Here is a 26923-nt window from a genome sequence, read left to right as displayed (position 1 = left end):
CTATTAAACGTGTAGGTGTCCAATTGAGTCTTTCCCACTTGACGGGATCGGTTTCACAAGCCGGTTTGGCTTCTTTGAAATGATATGGCTAAATGAGCTCCATAGTTTCTCCAAGCAAGAGAAACTGACCACCTGGCTCAGAATCTTGATGGCCAACTGTTGCAACTCTGGAGTGTTTGTCCCATAGTCCTCCCACCAAACACATGGATCAGTGGTGAAGCAATCTGTCAAAGCATTGGCTTTTCCAAACCTCCTCCTGCAAGCCGTGTAATCTACCAGCAACAACTGATCCTTGATAGTTATCTGCTTTGCGATGTCAGGCTCAAGTCTCTCCAAAACTATGTCCCACCCATCTGCCACCTCCGAATCTGTGTATTGATTGCCTATTTGAAACTGGGGGTCAACCATAAAACCTGTTGCGTGCATTGGTGAATGGTACATATCCCATCTATCATGGCATACCTTCCTTAAAACCTAGTATTTCTGTTTATCTGGCTCGATGTGCTCCAACTTTTGCACCATCTTGTACAACCCCTTGTAAATCATTCCAATGCATGGCTAAAGTGAATCTATCATCCTCAACAAGTGGATGATTGGCGTTCCCAAAGCTATGATGCATCTCACTTGCTCGCACCAAAGAGGGTCTCCAATATGCAACACACGTCTTCCCTATAGTAGTTCGAGACAAAGCATGCCTCTCATCATCACTCACCATCGACTGCTTCAGGGCATTAGAGCACTTGTTAAGAGACCCAAACGTGAGGAAGTTGTATCCGAAGCGACTATCCGACTACTTGCGCAATTCTATGACTTCTTCTTGAACTTAGCCAACAAGAAAGTGTGCCTGTCAGTCAACAACTTGCCAACTACCTTGTTCACATTCTCTCCATCAACTACAAACTGGATCACCTTCTCTTCACCCGCTTGTATCGCTGTCGACCACTCTTGGAAAAGTGCTTCTATACTCTTCCCTATCTCGGATGCATCATGGAATGAGATAAAGTAAGATTGCCCTCTAGAATAGGCAATGACACCATGAATGGATCTGGACCGATTGTCACTCCACCCATCTGCAATAAGTGTGATGACATTCCAGTCCCAAAGAGAACCTAACAACCTCTGTAGATACAGCAACTATGTCCTCCTCCTTCGCTAGTAAGATGGTTCTCAATGCCTCTGGAGATGGAGAAGTGTAGATGGATCCAAACTCTGCAATCTTGCGCACCATGTCCTTGAAGTAGAAGCTACGAGCAACCTGAAAGGCAATGGTGTCATGGTAGAAGAAGCACACAACTCTAGCATCCACCTCCTCCTCCTTTGGTTCCCATCTACTCTAAAGTGTACTCTGCCTCGAGCGAACACTACCGCTCGCCCCCACTTTTGATGGTGGTGCTCCAAATGGACTTGTAGTGGGTCCAAAAAATGATGGTATTCCACCAAATGAAGACCTAGAGGTTCCAGAGGTTTGTCTTGAAGTACCAACATATGTGGAAGGATCTACTCCCACCCTTGCTCTTCGAGCTGATGAAGATGGCCGTGTCACTTCGTCTTCCCAATGAAGCTTCTCTCGTCTTTGACTAGTACGCCATGTCCTATCCATGCTAATGAAGCAAGTGCACCCTAATACGAGTTGCACTGCCTGGGGGATTATTGTCCTGATCCTCAAGTGTGGCAAGTGCCTCAGGATCAGCTAGGGCGACAGCGGGTGCTTCTAGAGGTTGGAGATTTCGCCATATGGGTGCTCGTCTTCGAGCGTATCTTGGGTAGCAAACAATTGTCATCGTCCCAAAACCACATGGGTGGGCAGCGACATCATTGAGACCCTCTTAGAGATTGTCTCCTGCAATGTCAGGCTCTCTCAAAGAGAGGCAAAGGGCATCGACAACGAGCTGTCTCGATGTATTGTCGCTCAACCACAGATGAACGACAACCACAACGCTATTCATAGAATGCCATTGGTGCTAACTATTCAATGCAACACAATAAGAAGAAGAGAGGGATAAATGAAAAACAAGGTTCATTTATTCTAAAAGGGCTTGCAAGAAGAGTTATATAAGGGGAAAAAACCATGCGATTTAATTATGATACTTCCCACCTATTTTATATGGACCTTCTTCAATGGTCATTTAAAAAACTTCGATGGTCATTTAAAAAAAACAAGGTCATTTAAAAAAAAAACTTCGATGGTCATTAATCCGAATCTGCCACTGCAACCTCCGTCTATGCTGGGATGCCCTCCTCCATAGTCGTGGGCGTCTGGACCACCCAAGCTCAATCGCACGAGCAATCAGTGTACCGCTGGTGTGGGCGGTATCCATGTCCTACTGCTGCTGTGGTCCATCTGGCGCAGTGATGGCTGGACTAAAGAAGTCTGTAATGTGCCTCTGAGTCGGGCTCTCTGTGCGCCTAAGCAAGCTATCTCTATATCTCTGCAGCTCAAGCAAGAACAATCCCAAACACCTCTGGTCCTGGTACCCCATGACTCTGGAAAGTGGTCCAAAACTCTCTCTGAATAAACAGTGGAAACGACCACGTATCTCATAGTATGCAGTACAATGGCATATATAATGCAGCTCTGTCTCTGGCTCCCCATGGCATACTCGGCATATCTTGGCCTCAGCTGGTATACCTCTATAATGGCCAATCTCAATCTCAAGCTGGTGTGAGGATGTGCGAATCTGACCAATAGCACATCGTACTGCATGAGACAAGTGTACATCCATGTAACTGGGTCTGATCACAAAACCATGTGCTGTGAGCTAAAGAAAATGCTCTCTATAGAAAGCCATCTTCGTGCCCCGCTCCTCAGTCGGCTGTATCCATGTCCAGCTGAACTAAATCCTGACGGATGAGTCTGGTAATCTCTGTCCGTGTGAGAGTGAGAGAGGGTGCCTCCAGAGAATACTGGAAGGGAGGCAATTTGTCCATGCTAAAACCATGTGCCTGGAACCAAGATGTCATCTGTCCATACAAACAAGCCGTGTCTCCCTGTAAAGCTAACTGTCGGGAGGACTCAAGGGCGAGGCGTGCATATCTGTCTCGGGGGAGATCCCACAAGCCATGTATGTAGGAGACTGATCTCGTAAGAGCCTCAATCACCAGAGGGGCAGCCGCCAGCTCTGCTCGTCTCATGAGGTACCACGGCCTTGGCTCTAATAATCCTAGCAATCATAGATACCAAAGGCCTCTCCATACCTCTCCACCCGCCTGCGCTGTGATGGCCCACTGAAGGTCCCCATATCTGCACTCCATAAAGCATAGCTGATGTCACTAGAGTGTCAAAAAGCCAAAGTTTCGTTCGAGGTTCCTGAAACTGAACCTGCGAACACATCCTCTCCAAACCACCCAGGGTTGCATGTGCTCTAGTCAATCTAGTCTCTGTTGCTCTCTTCATCGAAAACACTGGCCCACTGAATACTGCCCCAAGATATGTATATGCATCTGTATACTCCACAATCTCCTGCCCATATGTAAATGTGGGAGCTGATCGCCTAACCCACTGTGACGTGGTGTTAAACACCATAACCTTGGTTTTGCCAAGGTTGACAGACAATCCACTATCATGTGCGAACTCATGTAAAGCATCCAGATGACGCTTCAGAGATCAACACAATATCATCAGCATATAACAATAGTGGGATCCATGTACCTGCTAGCTGGGCACCTCTGTCTCCCAATCTCTCAATAATGGGATCCATGTACCTGCTAGCTGGGCACCTCTGTCCCCCAATCTCTCAATGTAGTCAGAAGCCTCATCCACATACATACCAAACAATGAAGGAGATAGGGGGCAACCTTGCTTCACTCATATAGTGGAGTGAACCAAAGTAGAGACCCCCTCTGGGGTGCGTACCTTTCCTGCCAACTAATCCCCCATATGAGCTCTGTGGGTACCCCATCTCCTGTAATCGCCTCATCAATCTGGCTCTGGGCACTGTATCAAATGCTTTGCGGAAGTCCACAAAGCTACAATAAATCCATCGCCCATGCGACCTACCCTCCTCAATAATGGCCTACAGAGTCGAGATGTGGTCAAGAGTAGAGAAACCTCTCCTGAACCCTGCCTGTCCCTCTGCTCGAATGCCCTCTCTCTCTGCCCATCTACTCAACTGCTGCTCAAGAATGGATGCATACAATCGTGCTAGTGTGTGACCAATCATAATAGTGCGATAATTCCCTCGCTCCATAGGGTCCCCTGACTTGAAGATAGGCACGATGGTGGATATACTCCAAGTCTCGGGTAAGCCTTCACACATAGCACGATTGAACATCACTGCTAGAAGCTCTGCCAGCATGTTTCTTGCATGAATAAAGTGCTCAGCGACGACCAATCCATCATGATCATATGCTCTCCCAGTCTTCATCCTATCAATGGCCTTCCTTACCATCTCTGCGGTAAAGAAAGGACATGTCTGTGGGCATGGTGCTGGCGGGTCATCATCTAGCACTGAGAAAAGGTGTCTGTCCAGGAATTGTATATAGAGATGCTGCATAGCTACCCCAGACCTCTGTAGAAGTGATGGCCAAAGCAGGGGAGGACTCATGAAACAAACGCCAAGCCTCCCTCGAATCCTGGCTCAAGAACAGCTGGTATAATTCCTGCTCTAGCTGAGCAAGGAAGGCCCGCTTCTTCCTTCGCACAAGGCGCCGGAAGGCAATACGTGACTGTCGGTGAGTAGTGACTCCCAAAGCAACTTCCCGCTGCAGTCGGGCTCTTGTCTCTTTGCACTCCTCATCATACCAGCTGTTCTGGGGCATACACCCAGAACGCTGTCTCTGTCCAGGCTGAGTATGTGGATATGCCTCTCTAGCTGCATCCTGTAAAGTCTTTGTCCAGGCTGAGTATGTGGATATGCCGCTCTTGCTGCATCCTGTAAAGTCTCTGTCAGTATATGGGTCAGCTCCTCCAAAGGTTTCCCTGGCTCCTCTGTGTACAGACGTCTATAAATCCCATATCTGTAGACAGCATCAGTCTCTGAAGTAAAAGTATATCGAGTGTGATTTGCCCCTCGTGTCCTCTGAGCTGTGGTAAAGTGAAAAGAGATGGTCAATGTCAACAATGCATGATCCACTACTACCCCAATGGGCCGAGATCCAACTGTGAAGTCCTCAATGCATGAAACAAAGCTCGGCATAGCCATAACATAATCCACTGTGCTAGCACCATGTCTATGTGGAAAGCAAGTAAATCTAGCTACTGACGGAAACCTCTGCAAGCCATTAAGTATGGCCAACCCATGTGAAGTCCCCATATCTACCAAATATCTCCCATACTCTGTGCACTCCACATCCTGTGAGCGTCTGTCTAATCCCATATCCAGAGTGTCCAGCTCTCTCAGCATCTCCTCTGAGGTATCATAAAAGGCTGTCTGCCGTTCGGGCATTAAAGTCCCCTAACAGGATGATGTCTCCATCCCTAGAGAACTCCCATATGTCATCACCTAGCATTGAGAAAGGAGACTGCCCTCTAGGTGTTGCATATGTCGATGTACTAGAATATGGCAATATACAGGAATCTGTCTGTGTCGACCCTCAGTCTCACCCACATATATCTGGCCTAATCATCTCTCCGAACGATGTGTAGAAGCGGTTGCAGCTCCTCCCTGAAAAGAACTGCCACTCCCCTGATCCTCTACTACTGTGTACCGATCTCGTCCCTACTCTGCAAGCTGTCTCCCATCTGTATCCTGTCACCTATGGCATCATCTGACCAGGGGCGTGGTGAGTCTCCGAGTAGAAGACTATATCTCTATCTCTAAAGCTGTCCTCAAAGGCACCTACATCAAGTCTGAGGGATCCATTGCAGTTCCAGGCTGCCAGCTTTAATTTGGTCCCATAGGTCTCGCACCGTCATGTAGAGCGTTGCTCCACGATGACCACCCTCCCTTCTCTATAAAATGCTATCTTTCCCTTTTCTCTTGCCGCCCTAATCTCTGGCATGACTTCCTTCATATGTGCAAGCTGTGAAAGTGTAAGATCGTCGCCAAGAAAAATGCATGTATTCTTTAAAGTGGGTCGTCTCTTCAAGAACTCCTCCTTCGCCTCAATAGAGAGGAAGCGAAGTATGAGAGCTCTTTCCTTTGATGTTTTCCCGTTGTCTCCGCTTTTTTTGCCCCACTCTCCAGGCTTTTGCGTGTGCTGGACTGTCAATCCCCATCAACACCATAAGCTCTTTCACCTCCTCTTCAACTTTATCCCCATCTTTAAGGCCGGTAATCCTCACATGCAAAGCACGTGTACGTCTTCGTTGTTCCTCTTCCAAAGTCATGTTAATGATTGTAGGTGTAGGGGTTGTTATCTCCTTACCTTTACCCTTCTTGGCGACCTCTATCCAGTTCTCCACTTCATCCATCTTCCTTTGAGTCTTGGTGATGACTTCCATGCTTCGTGTTGCTTCTCTTCTTCCTTAATTGCCCGTACTTGTTCCTTGATAACCTTGAGCTCTTCTATCATGGATGGCTGAATTTCACCTTCTTCAAGTCCACCATTTGCCTTAGCCTCTGCAAGCTCCCTCTGAAGAGCTGAAATTACGCCTTTGAGAGAGAGAGAGAGAGAGAGAGAGAGAGAGAGAGAGAGAGAGAGAGAGAGAGAGATGAAATGATATATTAACGTCTCTAAGAGGCCATAGTGGCCTATGAGACCAAAACTGAGAGTACATCTGAAGTTGGTGTCTCATCAAAGAGAACAACTAAATGAGACTAAAAAGTACAATAAATTGATTGTCCTACCGTTATAAGAATAGAACTGTAAGACTCCGAGATGATACTGAGTAGAAAATACTGGTAAATACTGAAAAATGTATATCAGGTAGATCCATGTATGCTGATGAGAGAGAGAGAGAGAGAGAGAGAGAGAGAGAGAGAGAGAGAGAGAGAGGGGGGGGGGGGAGGGGAAAAGGTAACTGCTTGAGCTTTGGAATTTGATACTCTACTCTTCAAACTTGTGCGCAAGTACAGAAGAATTGCACGCTTATATGGTACTAAGATACGTTTGTTCAAGTCGTTAGCATGGCCAACGTTTCGTTTTTTTAACGTTCCCAAAATCAAATCGCGCACACATTGATCGGGCAACGTTTAAAATTCTTTTTTTGACATGTGGCGTGTGGTCTTTCTTGCTCTGGGACCTCACCAAGAACGGCATTTCTCATCTATGAAATGGCTATTTCTTGTAATGAGCTAGGCCTTGGACTAGACTGCCACCATTTTGGCCCGTTTTCGAGTTCTCAGCGGATGGAAACTGTGTTTCCCCATTTCAAGGGACCATTTCCCCCATTTCCTATGACTATGCTCTAAACTTGCAATTAGTCACGTGCAGTAACATGACGGGGTTCCCATCATTAAGCATAGTGTGGATACATCATATAGGTCATGGTGGCCACATCTACAAAACGGACACCCTCAAAGCAACAAGTACCTTTAGTAATAATGTACCTTTAGCTCGTTGAGACCATGTAAGCAAGTGTTGGAGAGATGCTACGACCAAGCACAAAAATCCACACACATACTCATAGTGGTTGAGTACTTTAGGTACGTTGCGGTATGGTACGTGTACGGTACGAGTACGCAAAGTGCGCATCAAGATAAGTACTTTAAGTACATTCATGTTTTTTTATTATATATATATATGTATATATATGTATATATGTATGTATATATATGTATATATGTATGTATATATATGTATGTATGTATATGTATGTATATGTATGTATGTATATGTATGTATATGTATGTATGTATATGTATATATGTATGTATGTATATATATATATATATATATATATATATATATATATATATATATATATATATATGTATGTATGTATGTATGTATGTATGTATGTATGTATGTATAAAATAAGGCATATCTAGCATCCACACAAAATTAGCATGAAAGACAGTGGTAATACTGAAATGAAAACGAAGCTATTAACTATTGAGCAATGACCATTGACTAAAATAATTAAAAAATGGGCCAAATACATGTTGTACATTGAACCTCATATTTGGTACAAAGACCTCATCCGTACGAGGTACGGTACGTATGGAGTGGTACGGTTAGTACTGAAGGTACACATCGGATGAGTACGGGTACGGAATGCAACTATGCACATACTCAAAGAAGCATAGTCATGAGAGTACAAGGAGAGAGACACAAAGCAATGTTATGGATTATGTGCAAAAATACAATGATATGTGAACCCCATAAGTGAAATAAGGACCAGTTCACATGTACAAGAGCTCAAGGGAAAAACCCTCTCCTAAAGAGAGTAAACATTGCCCCGCCAAGTCCTAGTGTTCACACACCACTCCTTGAAACTCGCGGCGGGTGCCCGTGGGACTAGGGCCTTTGACACACTTGTTGATACCATCAATGCATATTAAAACATTTAAACATTTAAACATGGCCACAACCTTAACACATATCCATCACCACTTTGCATAAAACATAAAGCTGGACAAAATATCCACAAATGCTAAAAATGGAGCTTGCACGTGTGACACCGCATAGAGGCCGGAATGGGCCGATCCCCCCCCCTAGTATTTTATTACCCAAGGAGAATAATATCATGTACAAGCTTTGAGGGCCTTCCTCTCCCCACGGGAGATGCCGGATTATCCATATACAAATGCCATAACACAGCCCAACACGAGGCTACCAAGCCGGAACATAGGCTGTAGAAATGCCGAGCCAACAATATAATCCATACACCTCCGTGTGGGTACTGATTCTTTCCCAAAAACCACGGGTCTTCATGCAATAAAGTTGGTACAACAAGTACAACTCTCCATTCAGGCGGTACAATAGGTACAATGGTTGGTACAGTCGGTACGGTGGCTGGTACAGTAGGCATAGCAAGTACAAATGCTGATACAACATGTACAGTGACTAGTACAGCAGGTACAGTGGTTGGTACAGCAAGTATAGAAGTTGGTACAACCGGTACAATGGGTGGTACAGCAAGTACAACAAGTACAAGGATTGGTACAACTAGTACAATGGTTGGTACAGCAGGTACAAAGGTTGGTACAACCGGTACATTGGCTGGAAATCATAATAAATGATTAAATACCCTTGCCTTCAGTATTTCTTCGAGATGGAAACCTCCAAAACAGTCCCCAACAGCCGGTATTCTTCATGGGCAGCCTTCAAGAGAGAGTGAAAGAGAGTAGCCATCATTAGGGTAGCCTTCAACAGTGGTAGAGGCTAGTGTGCAGCAAGAGAGCCTCTATTAATGAAGAGAGAGGGCTCCAATTTATAGATTTGGGCCTCCCATGAGCTAAAATGGCAAGAGAAGGCTACAATGACAAGTGGAGAGCCACACAATTGCTGGAGTGACAAGTGTGAGGCCACTTGTCTCACTTTGATCCACTTTCTAACAAGTGTGAGGCCACTTGTCTCACTTTGGTCCACTTTCTTGCCACATGTCCCAATCTAAGAGATGGGTCCTTCTATAAACTTTCTCTCTAAAAATATCCCAACTGGTAGATATTCTGTCATAGGCACTTTGCCAACTCTTGGTATCTGCTCAATTCCAGATGTAATGACGCGAACAGAATTTCTATCGGAGTCGGGCCAAAAATAGCAACTCTCCTAAATTTTAGGCATGTGGTCCTTTGTATTCTAGGATAATCCCCCATTCCCAAAGCTTGTACTTTCCAAATATTCAGACATCCTGGAGTCCACTAGACCCCTTTCATACTGGGGAATGTCCAGGCTGGTGACACTCCCTATATGACATAGATGTCAATAAACCCCCTAGAGCGATTGATGTGAATATATACAGGGATGGCGGATCAATCTCCAACAGGCAACAAGCCCAGAGCTTTTCAGAAAGCTTCGAACTTTTCACGAGGAAGAGCCTTCGTGAACAAATCTGCCATGTTGTTATGTGTGGGCACATAAACCAAGATGATCTCTCTTGTAGAGAGTCTCTCCCTGACATAATGATAATGCACCTCAAAGTACTTAGTGCGAACATGAAACATTGTGTTCCTTGCAACTGCCAATGCGCTCTGACTGTCAGTGAAAATGGTAGTGGAGCACGATTGTCCAACACCCAAATTAGCCATAAGGCATCTAAGCCAGACACACTCAACTCTAGTTGTAAAAGCTATCTTGAATTCAGCTTCATAGCTGGAAGTGGTCACTATTGGCTGCTTCTTGCTAAGCCATGATATACATGAACGAAAGAAAAAGCCACTAGTGGTCCCTCGCGTGTCCAGTCCAACCGAAAATGTAAATGCATGCAGTTGTGAATCACCCTAAGATAGAAGAATCCGAGCTGTTGAGTATCCTGTAAGTAGCGGAAAACCCGATTGATAGCCTGCCAATGCCTAGAGCCTGGGCTATGCATAAACCTGCTCAACTGAGAGACCCCAAACTGAACGTCTGGCCTCATATTATATTAAAAAATGATGCAACCAAGAGCTTGCTAATATAATGTTTGATCAAAAGGCTCTGCAAAATCCTAAATGCTAAGCCTGGCACTTGTCTCACCTGGTGTAGACACAGGCTTACAATCCTCAAGATTAAACCTTTTAAGCAATCTCTGTCTGTACTTTGATTGCATCATGACTATGCTATCATCACGCTGTAAGAACTGAATGCCCAAGTAAAAATGCAACTGGCACAAATCTGACATCTCAAATGAAGAATGTAATTCAACTTTGAAACCTGAAATATGTTCCTCATTAGGGCCTATGACCAACATGTCATCGACGTACAAGACGATGACCAAGAAACTATCTTGAGTCCTCTTGACATAGAGTGTCCTACTTTCAATAGGATTGTTGTACAAAAAAAAAAAAGCAACCAAGTAATGCATGAATCTTTTCATACCACTCCTTGGGAGCCTGCTTAAGGCCATATAAGGCTTTCCTGTCCCTTTTGTACAAAATCACAAGGCTAAGATACATATACCTCCTCATGCAAGTCACAACTCAAACAACAGTTTTGATATCCAACTGATGTACATCCCATCCATGATGTGGTGCCAATGCAATGATGGACCAAATGGTAGTCATACGAGACATGGGTGCAAAAGTCTCATCATAATCAATGCCCTTTGCTAAGCATAAGCTTTGGCAACAAGCCTTGCCTTGTAGCAATCAACGCTACCATTTTCTCTTCAACTTGTAAACCCACTTTGTACCAATGGTCTTTTTGCCATGAGGCAAATCGCCAATACCATGTGTTATTCTTGACTCATCTTGAGTATGGAGTCATACTGCATAGCATGCATCCAATGATCCTGCATCGCATGATCATCTTCCTATGCTTCCTCATGGGACTTCTCTTCATTGCACAAGGTGCTTATGAGAGCATGATCAACTAAGTGCCCAAATGAATGGCAAGAACTAGCACATCATTCGTAGACTACGCAATGGACGAGCCCAAGATCATGAGGGACTCACTGCCGAGTACATCTCGCATGCCCATGGTACCCTAGCGCCCCTACTAGCCTACATGTTCAATAGAGCCCTTTGTGAAGGATTTCCACCCTCTTGGTCCACCAACACCATCACCCCCATCCTCAAAGACGGAGATCCACTTAATCCTAATAACTACAGGACGATCATGATTGGTCACACATTGGCCAAGCTCTATGGATCAGTGCTAGAGGTGGAGCTCAGTTCATTTGCAGAGAGCCAAGGATGCAAAGCCTCACGACAGGCTGGCTTTCGGAGGAGCTACTCTACCCTTGACCACATCGTCACCCTCCGTGCCATCATCGAGGAGGGTAGAGCACGACACCAGAGGATTTACTGCTGCTTTGTGGATTTCCGCAAAGCTTTTGATATTGTACCCCGAGCCCGCCTCTTACACCGTCTACAGGAGATCGGAGTCCCATCTGACATGGTTTGGAGCATCATCGCCCTCTATGAGTCCATCACTGGACGAGTGAGAGCCCCAGGAAGTACGTCATTGGAGATTTCCACCACCATTGGGGTGAAACAGGGATGCCCTCTATCACCCACTCTTTTCGGCCTCTACATTGACGAGATCTCAAGCTTCATTGATGGATTAGGCGGGGCTGGTCCCACATTGGCAGGCATATTGATCCCCATACTACTTTATGCAGATGACATCGCCCTCCTCTCAGACTCAACCAAAGGGCTTCAGAGACAGTTGGATGCCTTACATGACGTTTGCACTCAGCGAGACCTCTCTGTTAACCTTGGTAGAACCAAGGTAATGGTCTTCAATACCTCCCACCCCGTCACATCCAGATTGAGCTTCACATATAGAGGGGATACTATGGAGATTGTCTCATCCTATGTCTACCTTGGTGTCACTTTCAGTGGCCCACGCTTTACCATGCTTCCACATGCCAGAGTGACGCGGGGATATGCAGCCTTGAGCTTACTTGAGCGGCAGAGCTTCCAGGCACATTTCCAGGAGCCCAGGACGAAGGGCTGGCTTTTTGACACCCTCGTCACACCAGCCTTGATGTACGGAGCAGCTTTCTGGGGTCTAGATTTATCCGATGAGGATTGGGAGCGAGTTGAGAGGCCCCAGGTCATGATATTCTCCCGTATGATCCGTAGCAAACCATCGGTCCCACACCAGATTATCCAGGCAAAGTTTGCTGCAGCCCCGATGGTAGTGGAGGCACTCTTCCAGATAGTCACGTACCTTCATCGCATCAGTCACATGGATCCCCACAAGTACCCGAGGCTTGCTCTGGAGTCCTCCAGACAGCTAGCACTTGAGGGGCACTTTGGAGTATGGTAGGCACTAGTTTCCACTTGGTTCTCAATATACGGGCTCTGCATGGACCGCCTACCCCTCCTTCAGTACAATCTGGACTCCCCTTTTTTCTGACTGTCTCACGAGGATACCAACCAGGTTATCCGGTCAGATCTTCTTAGCCTCCACACATTGTAGATGGATGGCACCCCCGGAGCTCCCCACGAAGATGCACTTTTACAGAGACCACTTTCTCACACTCACTGAGGATGGATTCATCCAGCAGCCGGGCTACTTGAGTGTTCACATGTCCCACGCCATGCGGATTGCGATTGGCCAGATACGGGTTTCTTCCCACCGCCTCAAAGTGGAGACAGGTAGAGCTGAGCGCATCTTCAGAGTCGCGAAGCTCGTACGGACACCCAGAGAGGAGAGGATATGCCGACTATGCCACACAGAGGTTGAGACGGAGGAGCATTACATATGCCGCTGCCCAGTATACTATGAGATCCGTGGGAGGTTTCACTGTCTATTTCGTGAGGGATTCGGTCCACTCTCTAGGATCATTGACTTCCAGGTTCTGCGTTGCCTGGGCCTCTTCCTGCTTGAGCTCCGCAGACACAGGGACACCTTCTTGAGACACAGGCCCCGGCCACCCCGCCCCCTCCCTCAGCAGCCAACCATCACCAGTTTCTTCCGGACCCAGGAGGTGAAGGAAACCGACATAGTGGATCTTGTAGACCCTCCATGAGCTGCTCTGGACCTACCTCGCCCAAGAGGAGTTACCTTAGACCGAGCCTCTGCACTCCAGCGTGCCCGACACCCTCGACCCCCCCGTCGGCCATGATCACCTCATCAGCTCCAGATCTAGGACATGCTCCACCGCCATCGAGCTACCTTTCCACGTGACATAGCTGAGGGAGACCTCTCGGCCATACTCGTCAACCCCATGCTTGACATTTTGGAGAGTGGTATACCATCTACTCGGAGTTGATGTTGCTCCCATGTTTTTATGTTCTTAGTTTTCCATTACAAGTTTCCATGGACAGTTTTGTATCACCCCAGTGAGATAGCTATATTTATGTTTTCATTCTGTTTTATGGACATTATTGTACCACTTTGGTCTCATAGGCCCATTGGGTCTTTAGTAGACGCTTAATATATCTTTCTTTCTTTCTTTCTCCTGCGTTTCCACTTTCCCATCTTCCGTTGTGCATTCCTTCAATTATATGACCGAAGCAACTGTAACACCTCCTATAGAAGTAGCAAGAGCACTACAGACACCGGGCGTTCTTCTCTTGTAATGGTTCCCAAAAGCCCTTTGGCCATCAATAGATGCCTCATCATACAGGTCCAAAACAGGCAGTTAGTCCCGTCAAGCTTATCTTCACCAGCAAGCATCCCAATCACATCATTGCCAGCCATATTGTTTGCAAGTGTACCCCTAACTGAATGCAAGGGATGTAAAACCCCCAAAACACTGCAAGTGTGTTTGCTACTGATCGCAATGTATAATACTGCAAGTAGCACTCTAAAAACCTACAAAGGTATTGAAAGGAGTAGGGTTAGAGGATTAATTTTTGAAATTTCTGCAAGCTCGGGTTGGCGTATTCCGATGCCAAGCCCACCAATGAGCTCCCAAAGAGACTAGCTTAGTAGTCTATTCGTCTTCAAATATAAGTCGACAAAGGATTTTAAGTTGATTATGTTGTGGAATTTCTTTATTTTTGTTTTGACTTTAAAGCCATTTATTTTTGTTATGCCAGGTAAGTTAACGGCCCCACCACCGGCGCAAACCCAATCGGGAGGCACCCACCAAACTGTTGTTTCAGCCCAACCACAACCAGTAGTACAGGGACCTCCTCTAGCCATGGTGCAAGCTCGTTCACGCCCACATTGGTCACAATTGATTTTAGGAGCAGGCTTCCTTGCGGCTGCTGGTTCTGGAACGGGATACTTCTTTCAGGTCATTAATATGATTATATGCTTTTGCACACCCACTTCGTATTTGGAAATGTATAGTTTTGGTAATGAGTGTTTCTACTTGAGCAGAGAGTTTTGGTTCCCAAGCTGAAAACATGGTTACGTGAGGTGGTGCTAGAAAAGAGTAGTGAAATGCAAACAATGAAGTCATGTCCAGTAGAGGGAGTGAAAGGTGAAGTGCAAGGGAAACCAGTGAAGTTGAGTCCAATGGAGGAAGCAGTTAGTGCAGCCACGGCTGCAGCTAATGCTGCTGCTGTTGCCACTGCGGAGGTGGCTAGTATGAATCGAGAGTTGCTAAAATCCCGAACCGAAGGTATGCATATGCTATTGTTTTTTAATCATTGTCATCTTTTGCTGACTCTTTGCAGATCGCTACTGGTTTTAATGTGCAATGTCATGGCAGAATGGCAGCACCTTAAGAGTGTGCTCAAGTCCCTCGAAATCCGGACAGAAGAGCTTAAAAGCGCCCTTACAATCATGAGCAAGGATCCTCAAGCTTTGCAAGGACAAATGGTTTCTGTTGCTCATGGCCATGTAGATGAACCCGTGGGTGCAAATTATTACAAAGGTGACCTTTTTACCACGTGTCAAAAATCTATCTTTCAGTACCTGGTGTAGACTGTCACAATTGCAACCCAGTTTATGTAATCTACTGCTTTTCACACTATTTTTTTCAGAAGAAAAACAATCATGAGTCTTAGCAACAATTGGAAGGAAGGCCTAAGTGACGTTGTCTTAGCAAAGCCAAAAATATCAGAATATTGTTTAAATTTCATTTATGACAACTCTCTCTCTCTCTCTCTCTCTCTCTCTCTCTCTCTCTTGTTGGCCCAGGAGGGGAGCTGGAGCAACAGAATTAGGGTTTGGCACAGTAGCACACTCACAAGCAGGTACACACAGTACACACAAGATGATGGTGAGAGATGCAAAGAATAGGATTGCATTGAAATGTGTGGAGCTAGTAGGTGAACTCCATAATAATAAATCCCCCCTGTAGTGGTAATGTGAACCTGTACAAGGTGGGTAGCAGATCACTCTCTGTAGGAGAATAAGCCCAAAGCTTTGCGGAAAGCTTCAAACTTCTCTCGAGGCAACGCTTTCGTGAATGGATTTGCAACATTGTCCGGTGTAGAGCAGTAAGGTAATGTGATCGCCCTGCATGTATCCTCTCTCTGACATAATGTTAATGAATCTCGATGCGCTTAGTACGTGCATGAAACACTGGGTTTCGTGCCACAGCTATAGCACTCTGACTGTCAATGAGAATGGTAGTGGGTGTCTATTGACACTCACGAAGACCAGCCATCAATCTCCTCAACCATACACAATCTACTGTGGTTGTAAAGGTTGCCTTGTACTCAGCCTCACAAGTAGATGTGGCAACAGTGAGTTGCTTTTTACTCAACCATGATATGCATGAATGCCCCAAAACATTATAATTCCCACTGGTGGATTGCCGTTTATCATAGTCACCAACCTAGTGTGAATCATTGTGAGCATGTAACTGCAAGCTGCTCCCTTGGGATATACCAAATCAAGATCCAGGGTGCCCTAAAGATAGCGGAAGATCCGCTTCATTGCTTGCCAATGCTTTGTACCTGGTGTTCTCTATTGGACTATTGCGAAAGACTTTGTAGCATGTGTCGAGCTAGGACCGTGTGAAACAACGAAGCCTTTCTTTAAACTTGAGTTTAGTGAGTCTTTAGCAATCCTTTAAAACAACATACATGAATTTGAAAGAGATGTAGGAGAGACGACACCAGATGGGGTCCCGAATCACCCACTGAAGGGCCTCATCTACAAGCAGGAGTATTTGCTTGATTTCTTCTTCTGGAAAACTGAATACAAGTTGAACCGTGTCCACAAGACTGAGCGGACAATTGATTGATTGACCGCCAAATGCAAGGAAAAAGCGACCAAATGTTGGGTAGAACTGCGCATAGGCTGTAGGCAACTATGAAGCTATCTTCGAAGAGGATGCGCCGGCCCAAGACTGAGGGTTGGTGTGCTGAATACTCCTGAAGAGATTGAGCTTCTTTTCCCTTGGGCTGAAAGCACAAGAGTGGCTGTAGGTATGCAAAGGCTAGAGCCTATGCGATGGGAAAAGGGCCAAAACTTCTGAATGACAACTTTGGACAGTGCTTGCCCACTTGCTTGAGTCTTTGCTTCATGATCCTTAAACATACCCATTCACCTTCTTTGAAGTTGACGTCTCTCTGTGACTTGTTTGCCTGTTTGGTGCAAGCCTCCTGAGCTTTGGTAAGACGCTCTTTGATCGACTCAATGATGGCTGAGAAAGTTTTTGTCGTCTTGTTGGCTTCCAAGGAAGGAGAGATCATCCTCGTGAGAAGGGATAAAAATCTTCGACCAAAGGCTGCCTCCTATGGAGTTTTGCCAATAGTGGATGAGAGTGTGTCCTTGAGAATCGCCTGTACCAACGGGAGATGAAGCTCCCACTTCGCTAATCATGGTAGTACGCTTTAAGCACATCGAAAGCCAACTGATTGTAAATCTCGGTTTGGCTATCGGTTTGGGGATGGAATGCACTGGACAATTGCAATTTGGTACCAAATTCCTAAAACAGAGGTCGCCAGAAGTGAGATGTAAACGTTGGATCCCAATATGAAGTAATGGTCTGTGGCAAACCACCAATTGGATACCAATGTCGGAGAAAGAGTCGAACTATATCTTCTGCTGTGGCTGTGTGCTTGCATGGTATAAGCATACAGAATTTACTGAATCTGTCAACTATCGTCATACAGTATATATTTTGAGATCTAGTAGATGCGAGAAGGGGTCCAATAAAATCCATCAAAGTGTCGTGAAACGGACCCTCAAGAATGGGCAATGGTTGAAGCAACCTTGTCTGTTTGGGATGAGGTACTCTCACTTTTTGACATATGGAACATGCGAAAACATAGTTGTACACATTCCCACACATCTTTGGCCAAGAGAATGATCTTTCTAACTTCTCCAAGGTAGTGTTGATCTTGCGATGACCACTAACAAGTGAATCATGGGCATCATGGAGGAGTGTTGGTCTTTTTTCCTTGAGAACACAGAGTCGATCCTTGTAAAAAAGCCAACCGTCTTGAATGGTATTATGACTTGGTTTTGAATAAAGGGCCATATTGTGAGGAGTTCCAAATTTTGGACAATCTATATACCGTGTCTTCATACTGTCTAAATCTTTTCCTTGTTTCTCCAACACAGTGGACTCCTGTACTGTCTGAACACTACCTTTGCAACTCCGAGCGTCTGCTACAGGGTTGTGCTTACTCAGTACATACTCAATCATTCTGCTAAACTAATGGAACAACTGACACCACTGGTGTTGTCTATCGCTCCACTAGGCACTTGTCATAGTTTGTAACCACTTCAAGGCCTTGTGGTCTGTCTTCATAGTAAATTCCCTTCCATAAAGGAAAGGTTTCCACTGTTTCAAGGCTGTGATAACCCCTAGTAACTCTTTGTCATAGACAGAATAAGTTTTTTCTGCATCATTTAACTTTTTGCTGTAATGCGCCACGGGTCTTCCTTCTTGTTGCAAAACTGCACCTATGGTGAGATTACTGGTATCGGCTGGTTTGAATTTTCAGCAAACATGTCTCTATTGTCCAAAGTCCTTTGCGTGGAAGGATTAAAGAGACGGTAGCCTTTACTGCCACTACTGTAACCCACAAATATGCACTTAGTGGCTTTGTCATCAAGCTTACCTCGCAATTGCTGAGATACATGTGCATAAGCAATACATCCAAAAACTCTTAAGTGATCAACTTTAGGTTTCCTCTCATGCCAAGTCTCATATGGCATTATGGTTTTAAGTGCTTTGATAGGGCATCTATTCAACAATGTGTAGCACACATGATTGCCTCCATCCATAATTTGTGAGGCAAGCCTTTGCCTTTAACCATGTATCTAGCCATTTCCATCAAAGACTTGTTCTTTCTCTAAGCAACACCATTTTGCGGAGGAGAATATGGCATCGTGCATTGATGCTTTATGCGCTTTTGTCCATAAAAGCTTTGAAAGTAATGGACATGGATTCCGCCCTCGATCTGTAGAGAAGGTTTGCACTTTGCAACTTGTTTGATTTTTAGCCTATGACACAAAATACTGAAAACATGCAAATGCATCAAATTTTACTTTCAAGGGATACACCCAAGAAAAGCTGGACTAGTCATCGATATAGGTTACAAAGTATACATGCTTTTCAATAGATGGTGTCCCCATAGGACCACACACATCACTGTGCACAAGATGTAATTTCCGGAAAGCCCTTGTTGATCCATCTTTTGGGAATATATTTCTATGCTCTTATACCCAATATGCACCCTTCACATACATGTTTTGGTGGCAGTTCTACATGAGGCATGTCCTGCACCATTTGATGCCTTTGCAATAGCATCCTAGACTTGGCATGCTACAATTCTGCCTCTTGCATGTCAGGTGTAAGAGCGGTAACCACATGAGCAGCATGCTCTCTCATCTCAGGTGATATAACCCATGGTGCAATGTGCTGGATGTGACTAATGCATAGCCACATGTCTTTGATTGTGTGCCTATCGTCCTCAAAGTTCACTACATATCCTCTTTTAGCAAAAGAGGAGATGGACAACAAGTTCTTAATCCCAGGCACATACAATACATCTGGAAGACATAAGTCTGCACCATTTGCTGTTGCGAGGATCACCTCACCAACACCCTGAATTGGATAAGAAGAATTGTTTGCACATGTTACTAGTTTGCCTTCAGGGGCAGCCATAAGCTTCTTAAATTGATTCCTCTGTGAGGCAATGTGTTTAGAAACACCACTGTCAAAGTACCATGTGTCGTGTCTTTCATGGACATTGAGAGACATATGCTCTAATGATGCATAATAACTGCAAGTAAGAAAAGTCCACTCATCCTGCACAAGATTTACTGATGCATTATCTTTCACTACAGGTGATGAAGAAGAATCTACAGCCATACTGCTTTCCTTTTTTTTGTCCTTTGCAAGCTGCTTTCTGCATTCATTTAAATAGTGACCTTGCTTTTTGCAGTAGTGACACTTGCCCTTTTTCTTGGGCGGGCTTGCATCATTTTTAGCCTTTTGTGAAGGCTGTCACAAATCAGCCTTTGGCTGAAAATTGCTTTTGGCTTTTTCTTTGCCCTTGTCTTGGGCAACAAAAGCCCCATCACTGCCACGCAGATGTATTCTTTTTGATTCTACTCCTCCTGTAGTGACAAACCAACTAGCTCTTCAAACAAGATTGGTTCCGGGTTCCCGTGTTAGCCTTTGTTCTCCGGGAAGTCCTAGTGTGAATAGATGCACACACGGGCACTTTTACCATGATTGGACATGGGTTTTTTTTGGTGTGAACATGTCACATGCACTCTGCACTGTAGTGCATAGTGACAAGATGGCTCATCATCATTAGTGCAACATTGTACAGTATTAGTACCCTTTAGGATGATAATTGTCGTACGCCGTGACCCCATTGTAATCCTCAGTCTAGGATAAGCCAGGCACGAGTTACGTAGGTCATTCCTTAGCCATAGCAAGTCAGTCAGTCAATCAAGTCCCTTAATCCACTTGAAGAGATTCATTCATGCATATAGATGTCATAGAAGCCTTAGAGTTTGCATCAGGACATGTGTGCATTTATGCATAGCATTCATCCCATATGCATGTAAGCCATCTAGACCATTCATCAGAATATTATTAAGTATTACTCCAATATTTTTCCCATATTTTATAGCATTTAACTGGCATTTTTATCATATTTATCTATTTATACAAGACATGATGCAGTCGGCCAGCTCTGTAGCCAGCCGATCAGCATCAAAAGTGCATATAAATAATTCAGCATTGCACCATTCCATCATTCATATCATAATTCAACAATCAAGCCTTCAACGATTGGGGTCTTCAGCACAAGGAGCATAAGCGATTGAAGCATTCATCACCTCAGCCCTCAGCGTTTCATCCTTCAGCATCTAGGAGCATCCACGAATGAGCATTCACCCTTCATAAGCCTAAACGCATCAGCATACAGCATTCAGCCTTCAGAATTCCTTGCGTTTTCTGCATAGGAGGAGTTTTCTTCATCTTTTTGCTACTTCACTTTGGTGAAGGTAAAACTCAGCATTTATACATAGCCTAGAAACAGTCCCAAATAGTCCATACCTCAGCCTCAGATTTGTAGCCTTTCCTCATTCCATTGGGAAGAGTGCATAGGCTCGAGATTGGTCATATTGGTGCTTCTACAGCCGTGTACAGTTCAGCCCAACTCTTGGTCCTCTGATCTGCAGAGCAGCAGCCGTTTCCCAGCTGCCTGCCTTACAGATATGCAGAGCAGCAAGTCGCCTGTGGCTGCCACGAAATCAGCTGTCACCACCTGTTACGCTCACTATTCCAGTGTTTCGCCTACACCGAGAGACTCGCCTAGGTGCGAATTAACAAATCTCCAAATCAATTTTTTAATTTGGGGATTTCCACCAGCGTTGCCATAGCACTATTCGTGTTCAATAATCGAACGCACAACTTGTGATTCGGTTCGTAATTCAAGTTGGAAATAGAAGATCTATTCACTTTATCAGAAGAAATAATCGATAAAGAGATTGCTGATAGGGATCCACGTAACAGGGTTGCATGCCTCAATAATCGATGGGACTCCAAAGTGGGTACTAACTGCGTGGATTGTTGCATGTCTCTAGGAAGACCTGAAGTTGCAAAGGCGTGAGTCGGCATAGTACCTGGTGCTGTGACTACACTTGACTAGTAATTCTGATTTCTAACTTTCAATATTATGTACGATAGGGAGCAATTATCCTATTCGGATATACGACTCGCACACACTCCCTTTCCATAGTAGAATAATACACATAGGACCAACAATGTCCATTCGTCGCTCGCTCCGCTCTGCCGGCGCCACTGTTGTTTGCAGAGCTGTTTTTCATATTAAAAAATATTCAATTTTTTTTTTGCACAGCTATGTTCCTCATCATTTTTCGGGTCTCCCAACGGAATCCGGTTTTTCATGCGCGTACAAAGCACGTTGAGGTGCATTATCATTATGTCAGGGAGAGGCTCTATGCAAGAGAGAGAGCCTTGACTTACATGCCTACACAGGCCAATGTGGCAGATGGGTTTACCAAGTCTCTTTCGCGAGAAAAATTTGAAGCTTTCCGCAAAGCTTTAAACTTATTACATCTACCAGGGTAGTCAGGTACACGCTGTACACGTTCACACCATTCATTTCAGGGGGGGTTTGTTAACCTTTGGCCTCCGGGAAGTCCTGGTGTGAATAGAGCTTACACACGGGTACTTTTTACCTTGCCTAGACATGGATTTTTTCCGTGTGTGAACACACTCCTGTGTGTTGGGCACTTAGCCCTAGACCTTTTATGTACTCACTTGTACTTACATATTATTATCATAGAGTACACTTTCGAGTAGTTTTTTTCCTTGTACCTCTCTCTGTGTGTGTTTGATTTGCCTGTGTGTGCGCGCGCGCGCGTGTGCAGGGAGCTTCCACTACATCCAACATCCCTGAGCGATGTGGAAGTTCAAGTAAGTTTCAGCAGTGATGATAGTGACATTGAGACCAACTCCTTTTCAGGAATGACCTCATCAATATTGCAAGACTTGATATGCGGTACGATTGATCGCTTTGCTGACCAAGCAATCAAAGCCATCACTTGGGCATCATGAGTATCCCATCTCGTTAGGGAGGAGTAAGTACTGCAGCTTGCTGAGCACCACGGCCAGGCGTGTTAGGTGCTATGTTTGTGGGGCGTACATCTTCACCTGATACTTAACCTCATAAACCTTTGGCCACAAGAAGGTTTCGGACCATGAAACTCCATAGGGAGTAGTTACTGCCATTCAGTTTGTCGTGTTGGGACAAAACCCCAATATATCAGTTGTATTCCCAGTCATAATGCTGAAATCTCTTTGCCAAGAGATATGCAAACACTTGCAACTAAGTATGCTGAAAAAAAGCAACTGCAGGCAAAAACCCAATGCACCGGAGTAATATGCCAGGCAATGACAGGCTCTTGAGCAAACTTTTTGCCTCTAATTCAAGGTTGCATTAAATATTGGGAGTGTCCTGACAACACAAGCAATGCAAATTTTGCACAATCAATGCAAATTTTGCACAATCAATGCATAAGGATCCAATCAAGGCCTGTAGAATGGAAAGCCCCAAATTTTGTGCACCAGTGAGCTGTATGATGTGCCAATTGCACACAAATGCAAAAAGCCCCAGGTATGTGTTTTCTCTGCAACTATAATTGTGCAATTAAGCACTAACTTCTGAAAACTCCCAAATTTTTGCAAAGCTTGCAGCTTTAATTTCACAATTAAGCAAAAATTCTGCACTTGTGTGCATGAAATTGTCCTGTTTGCCTTGAATTACGCAATCAAGCATGAATTTCAAAAAATCTCCAATTTTTAGTGAACCCTACTGGAAATCTTGCATTGTACTCGAATTTTGGCTACACCTAGAATTTTGCAATGAAGCATGTAATTCACAAAGGTCCCAAGCATAGAAACCAAAAGCAAATACCTCGAGTCACTTGCACTAGATTTGCCTCTACGGAGATGTGGAGACGGGCGAAGGTGGTTGGCTGACAGGTTAGCACTGGCGGTGGAGCACACTGCAGTGCCGACGGTGCGCACATGGAGGGACTGTGGTGACCAGAACTGGGTGGGCATGACCTCGGCATGAGTGTTGACTGGCGAACCGTCGGACAGCAAAACTGCTGGACGAAAGGCACCCCCAAAAACTCGAAAATGTCCCCTGTGCCACGTCAGCCACAAAGTGGGCTGAGCTCCGCTCACTGTGGAGTGAGCGTTGCCGTAGGGCCAAACAGAGGTGGTGAGCCCTGCGCTACTGCCGCTGGGTTGGACGGCGGCAAAGAGGGCAGGGCTGCCAGGCGGGTGGTGGAACAGAGGCGCATAGCAAGGCCAGAAGTGAGGACGGAATGAGCCAGACAGAAGTAGTCGCCTGGACGTGCACGAAGGGACGGAGGGTCGAGCTGGGCTGTCACCTGCGTGAGTGAAAGCTGCCAGTGAAGCTCTGATACCACTGTCGGCCTAGGAGGGGAGCTACAGGAACAGAATTAGGGTTTGGCACAGCAGCACATTCACAAGTAGGTACACAGTACACACGAGATGATGGTGAGAGATGCAAAGAATAGGATTGCATTGGAATGTGTGGAGCTAGTAGGTCAACTCCATAATATCATAATACAGCTAAAGTAGATGGTGTCCTTTCACACCAGATCTCCAAGGGGAAAAACCCAAAGGGAAAAAGTGCCCTTGGTTAGCCCATGTTCACATGTGGCACTACTCATGTCATATATGCCGATACTGAACGCGCCCCCCTCCCCCCCACCTCTCTCTCTCTCTCTCTCTCTCCCCCTGCAGTGCCTTTCCAGCGAAAGGCAGGGCGTTTTATTATTTGTAAGCTATGAACATGCATGAATATTCAGTTTTAGTTTTTTTAGAAGCTTAACCTTTCATCGCAAGCATAAGCTTATGGAGTGTCAGGAAAAGTACCAAGCATGCAAGCTTGGTACATGACAGAGGGGCTACGTGGCAATCTTGGTACATGACAGAGGCTACTTATATACATTCTCCTTTTGTAACACGAATACATGCTAAATTTTCTTTTTCATTGTTTTTATGGTAATAGAAGTTCCCATTTTCATGTTTTTTATGTGCAGGTTCTGTCAAGGCTCTCCAACGCGCAGTCTCACCGGCTGAGCAAGTACAGATGAGGCAAGGCATTCAAAACAATCCCAAGGTATCCTGAAACAGAAAAAAACAATTTATTTTGGACTCTCATTTGGAGGGTGCACTCTCTTTACGTAGTGGGCTTTGTCTAGTAACTTATTGACAGGGTTAAACTTGAAGCAACCTGTGTTTCTTAGCTTTGAGACTTGCATCTTATAATTCAAGTCGTTTTGAAGGTTTACATGAGTAAAACACAGTGCTTAACCAAAAGCAGGAGGAAGGCCTCCCTTTAAACTTTCTGCTATGATTGTCTCACCCTCGAGGTAGGAATTTCATAGTTGTCCAGTTATGCCTATCCTGACTCCTGCCCCTCTATGGCATGACTGCTTTAAATGTGTAGAAGTGAAACATACATTAGAGGATTAGGGTTACCTGACCAATACCATATTTGTACTACGAGCATCAATCCAGCTAGCTTTAGCATGTATTCTGTTAAATCAGACACTGCTAGACCAACACCTAACCATGACACTTCACTCAAGCTCTGGTGTCCTGACTTCCATACCTCCAAAACCCACCCTCAAGGTATTAGGCTTGAGCCTGGCAATGGCATGTTCCAGATATCAGATTGAAATTCCTACTCTGCAAGTGTAATGATATGTTATAATCTTCTCTAGGTAAGTCCCTCCATATCACCTTTTTACTCTTCCTTTTTGTAATGCACTGTCCTGGTTGCATTTGATGGAATTTGATTTTTGTTTTTGTAATCCTGGAGCTTAAGGTTTGCTTATCAGGGTTTTGATCCTGCTTATCACAGGGGATGGGCCTCAGCAACGGCACGGATAGGTCTCAATCTTCCAATGGCGTCTCTGTGGCAGTCAACAATCATATTTCACCCTCAGAAGAAGAGCCATGGTGGCGTCAAAAGAAACTTGACGTGGAAACCTTTACCTCGCCCAAGCGAGGTGCTGAAAGCACAGTTCAGATAACTGAAGTCGACACAGTATTAGATCATGAAATAGGAAACCCTGGACCTCACACTGCAGGCCAAAGTAGAGGCGGTCCCTGGGGACGCCAGGGTTGGGTACCCCCACCCGTGCCCCAGACGGTGATGCCGGGTGTGGCTTCGGCAATTAGGTATCAGAAGCCTGCTACGGTTGATGAGGCCAAGCCTTCAGCTATTTCAGAAGAGAAAGAAATGGATTTTCAAGCTTCTCTTGGTCAGCTGCCCAAGGTGCCAGAAGTGGTTGAAGTTGCTGAAGCTAGTAGTGTGGACAAAGAGATACCTTCATCAACTAAAGAGTTGGTTGAAGACAGTGTGCAGGTGCCTGAGACTACTGCAGACGATGATGTATAGGAAGGTCCATGCTATGGTGTGTAGGAATTCCTCAAAGATGTTACATGGGGCATTTTAGCCCTTCTTATTAACTGGTAAACACAAATGTCAAGTATGCTGCTTTTAGGTGTATCCACATCATGTAACCAGCGGTGAAGGTCACGTGCCCTCACTAGTAGGATCAAGGTAATGAATGTAAATCATAATCAATCCATGTTCTTCCTGTGTGGAGTAAAGGAGTAAATCTGTCTGTATTTGGAGTTTCGAAAAATAATCAAGGCCTTGAAGAAGTATTGGCTCTTGGTAGGGTCCATTTTCAGTATACATGGGATTTTCTTGATTCAAGCCCCTGCTCACGTGGGGTGGTAGTCCTGTGTTCTTGGAAATGTCTAGCTCAGACACAGTCTATGGGAATCTGTATACCATTTTGCACCTTTGCACAAATGTTTGCATCATGGATTTTGATTCTTTAAAAGACATAGTTCAGCAAGAAGTCGTGGTGTTTTTAGTACATCTTACTAGTAAAAGGTCATAACAAGTTAGAGTGCTAGAAATGGGGAATGCTTCACACTTGCGACATCACCTACACTTCAAACTATATATGGAAGTCCCGAGTACAGAGAGGGTAAAACGTAAAACATATGGGTTGGGTAAGGGTACGAGGAATTCAGCTGGGTACGGTCCTATCTTATTTTGTGTCGAGGCACACCACTTAATCTCTTGCTATTGTGTGCACGATGGGGTTTGTGTTTGCGTGTATGAGAGAGAGAGGGAGAGGGAGGGAGAGAGGGAGAGAGAGAGAGAAGAAATGTGCATAACCTCGAAAGAAGGAATCTCATTTTTAAAGACTAAAACGAGTTTTTTTCCTCTTACAATTACCTTGCTTTTGTGTGTTAGCATGTGTATGAGAGGGGGCGATATTTTTTGACATCTACCAAAAACCAAAGGGTTTATGAGACCAAAAGGTAGTAAATGCGATCTATGAGTAGGTTAACTATCGATAAAATATGAAATTAAAAGAGCCATGCATCCCAAAGAATAGAGCCCATGTACTAAATGAGCTTTGCATGTACAATGAACTAAGAAAGTAGCCCTCCTCATTGAAGATTGAGTAAGTAGTTGTCGACCTTTTGTGGCAGTGTCAATCTACGACATTGGAGTGTGTGCTCGATTTGGAGATT

The 26923-nt window shown here is 45.0% G+C and overlaps 1 protein-coding gene across 2 annotated transcripts in view; it reads left to right on the top strand.

Moving 5' to 3' along the window:
- Positions 1-26032, top strand: part of LOC147641123 (uncharacterized) — a 97920-nt gene extending 71888 nt beyond the window's left edge. For both annotated transcript variants that reach the window (XM_086818335.1, XM_086818343.1), the window contains exons 4-8: positions 14460-14659; positions 14746-14989; positions 15080-15244; positions 24397-24476; positions 25224-26032. In XM_086818335.1, the coding sequence (XP_086674461.1) occupies positions 14460-14659; positions 14746-14989; positions 15080-15244; positions 24397-24476; positions 25224-25763 (1229 nt within the window). In that variant the 3' untranslated portion in view covers positions 25764-26032. The remainder of the gene's footprint in view (positions 1-14459; positions 14660-14745; positions 14990-15079; positions 15245-24396; positions 24477-25223) is intronic.
- The last annotated feature ends 891 nt before the right edge of the window (positions 26033-26923 follow it).

This window comes from Cibotium barometz, chromosome 2, assembly GCF_041138505.1.
Source record: "Cibotium barometz isolate CiBa-2024 chromosome 2, ASM4113850v1, whole genome shotgun sequence".
Taxonomy (NCBI): Eukaryota; Viridiplantae; Streptophyta; class Polypodiopsida; order Cyatheales; family Cibotiaceae; genus Cibotium; species Cibotium barometz.
This window is presented reverse-complemented; position numbering and strand designations above follow the sequence as displayed.